Genomic DNA, 2,678 nt, shown 5'->3' with positions numbered 1-2,678 from the left:
CGGCCAGGCGCCCTCGCCCCCACCCGGCCGCCCCCTGCCTGTTGTTCTGGTGCGGAACGCTGGGCGGGCGGCCGCCCTTAAAGCGGCCGGACCGAAAAGCACTTCGAGCAAAGTTTAGTCCTCGCCGCAGCCACAGCGGCCTCGCTTCCGCGGTGGGAGGAGGGCGCTTATATTTCAGCTGAATAATTGCACAGCGAAGAGCTACAACTTTTTTTTCCGTAAGCGACAAGAGAAGACGGGTAGAGAAATGTACTCGGTTCAGCTCTGGGCTCAGGCTGGAGAGTAAGCAAAAGAAGCCCAGCATGGTGGCGCACTCCTGTAATCCCAGCACTCAGGAGGCTGAGGCAGGAGGATCGATGCGAGTTCGAGGCCAGCCTGGGCTGCAAAGTAAGTTCAAGGCCAGCCTGAACTGCAAAGCGAAACTCTGTCGCAGAAAGATCAAAAGAAAAAGTAAGCAAAAGGAAAAAAATCCAGGGCCTCTGTATCAGGAATCGCCCCCACCCCAGACCTGAGCCCGCCTCACCTCTGGCATCACCTACCGCCCCGCGAAGCGAGGCGTGGAGTTAGACTATGTTCAACATCTGGCATTAAAGCATGAGGGAGAAGCAGCACTACAGGACTTGGTGTTTTACGACCTAGTTTAAGTATTGTCAGGTGGGTTCACTCGGAGTTAACTCCTTCCAACACTCTGGTTGTCCAAGTTCGCTTTTGTAAAATAAGGTGGTGGGGGGGGTAAGCTTGTCTCCACCCCAGTCAGGACTGCGTTAGCCGACTTCGTGCTGAAGGGCTGCGGGTGCCCAGCGTGCACGTGTGTGCAGGCATCGAAGTGGACAGAGGCGCCACCCTCTCCAGTCTGCAGCCCTCGGTGCTGACTCACAAATACCCTCCTTGGAAAATGAAATCCTCGGAATGCCCTTTAAAATGAGCCCGCAGATTTTGCACGCGCGAGCGCGCGCGCACACGAGGAGGGGGAGCGCCGGCAACCCAGCCTCCCCACCCCCCCACCCAAGGCTGCACACTATGGAAATTTAAACGCAGAGGTTATAACTTGATAGCTGGAAGGACAAACTCGCCTGGCCAGAGTTCCGCCCCTTCCCAAGTCATTTCCCCGGCCACCTCTGCCGGTGTGCTCACAAAGTCAAAGCCCTGACTTCAGACCCCCTCCCAACAGAACGAGCGGTCAGCAGTCTTCGCCTACTGGGCTTTCAGACCCGCAAGGGGGTGGGGTGGGGTGGGGTGGGGAGAGAAACAATACGATTGATTTACAATTCAAGAGAATACTTATTAGAGGAAAAGGGGGGCACCCTAATCCGGGCACAAGATACCCACTGATTTAAGGAAACTGAATGCATTTTAAGTTCTCAGTAGTTAATGATTAAAGCTTTAAGCTCGTGGAATCAGTCCATTCAAAAGAAACTTCCTAAACCTCACCCTCCCGCGTACACGATGCAAAACAACGGGGGACTTGCGCTATATTCGTAAATCATAACCCCTTTATTTTATTTTATTTTATTTTTAAAGGCCTTTCAATGTAGACTTGCACTAGTGCCAGCAGCAGATCTGCAATTCCGGAGAGCTGGCAAGGCAGGGCGAGAGAGCGGGGAGAAAGAGACACCCTCCCGCATCCCCCGCCCAGCCGCCGCCACCTTCGCAGTTACAGTGGGAACGTGTCCTCGCGCGGACTCGACAGGGTTAATGGCATACGTACCAAATCGGCTGTGATCTTTCCTGGTTCCCTGGATAGTACCGTTGGGGAAAATTTCTAAGTGAAATCCAGTCCTGCAGTAGAGCTGCCTCCGCCTGAGAATCCCTTTTAAATGATCCAAGTCCGTGACTGCGGGTCCCCTGGGGAGCCCCCCTGCTTCAGACTGACCCAGGTGGTCACTTAACAAAACCGGGCTGTCCACCGGCAACACGGGCACATTCCCAAACGGTACCGCATCCTGCACGCCGAAATAGTTCCCAACTTCACCTAAGGGAGCCATCAGACGCCTGGGCTTTTGGAGCGCAAGAATAAACAATAATGATGTTGTCAGCCCAGGAGCTATTAGGCGAGGTATATCCAACTCCCCTCCCGTACTGCGGCCGCAGAGAGAGGGAAAAAAAAGGTTCTTTTCTTCAATCCATTCAATGCATAAATAAAAGTAATCTGCTGTTTCACTGGCAGAGGTTCAAGGTCAAACCACCGAGAGTCTAAGAAACCACCACTTTACACTCTCACACTGACATACTGGCGAACGTTATCTATGAACTGCATCTCTATAGATAGATCCCCAGCGCTCAGCAGGCGAGGTCTTCATCCCATCCGGCTGTAAGGAGCAGGAAGATCCGTCGTCTCTCCATCTGCTCTGCGAGCGGAATGACCATAGCCACTTAAACGCCTAGGCGTTATTCTAGGGGTTCTCAAGATGCACGGGCTACGTCAGAATTTGCGGATCCTGACTCCGGGAAGGCATGCGCTGTTTTTACTCTCTAACCGACTCTGCAGACAGCAGCATGAATCCTCCACGGGGGGAAAAAAATCTTGGGCTGCTGGCGGCGACCGCTCCTCCCTCCCCGTCCCCCCGCAGAAAAAGCAGTAATAATAAAACAAAAAGAAGAAAAACTTTAGGCGTCCAGGGCCAGGGTCCCGGGTCCCCCGAGGCGCGGCCAGGCCGGCGGCCGTGCGCGGGCGGCGG

The 2,678-nt window shown here is 54.2% G+C and overlaps 1 protein-coding gene across 1 annotated transcript in view; it reads right to left on the bottom strand.

The window, feature by feature from the left end:
- The window catches only part of Fgf9 (fibroblast growth factor 9), a 32,665-nt gene extending 30,002 nt beyond the window's left edge, over positions 1-2,663 (bottom strand). The window contains exon 1 of the mRNA XM_005406315.2: positions 1,709-2,663. Within this exon, the coding sequence (XP_005406372.1) occupies positions 1,709-1,985 (277 nt within the window). The 5' untranslated portion in view covers positions 1,986-2,663. The remainder of the gene's footprint in view (positions 1-1,708) is intronic.
- Between the last annotated feature and the right edge of the window lie 15 nt (positions 2,664-2,678).

Source organism: Chinchilla lanigera, unplaced genomic scaffold, assembly GCF_000276665.1.
Source record: "Chinchilla lanigera isolate Chin_1 unplaced genomic scaffold, ChiLan1.0 scaffold00096, whole genome shotgun sequence".
In the NCBI taxonomy this organism is placed as follows: domain Eukaryota; kingdom Metazoa; phylum Chordata; class Mammalia; order Rodentia; family Chinchillidae; genus Chinchilla; species Chinchilla lanigera.
Note: the sequence above shows the minus strand (reverse complement) of the source record. Positions and strands in the feature narration are given on the sequence as shown.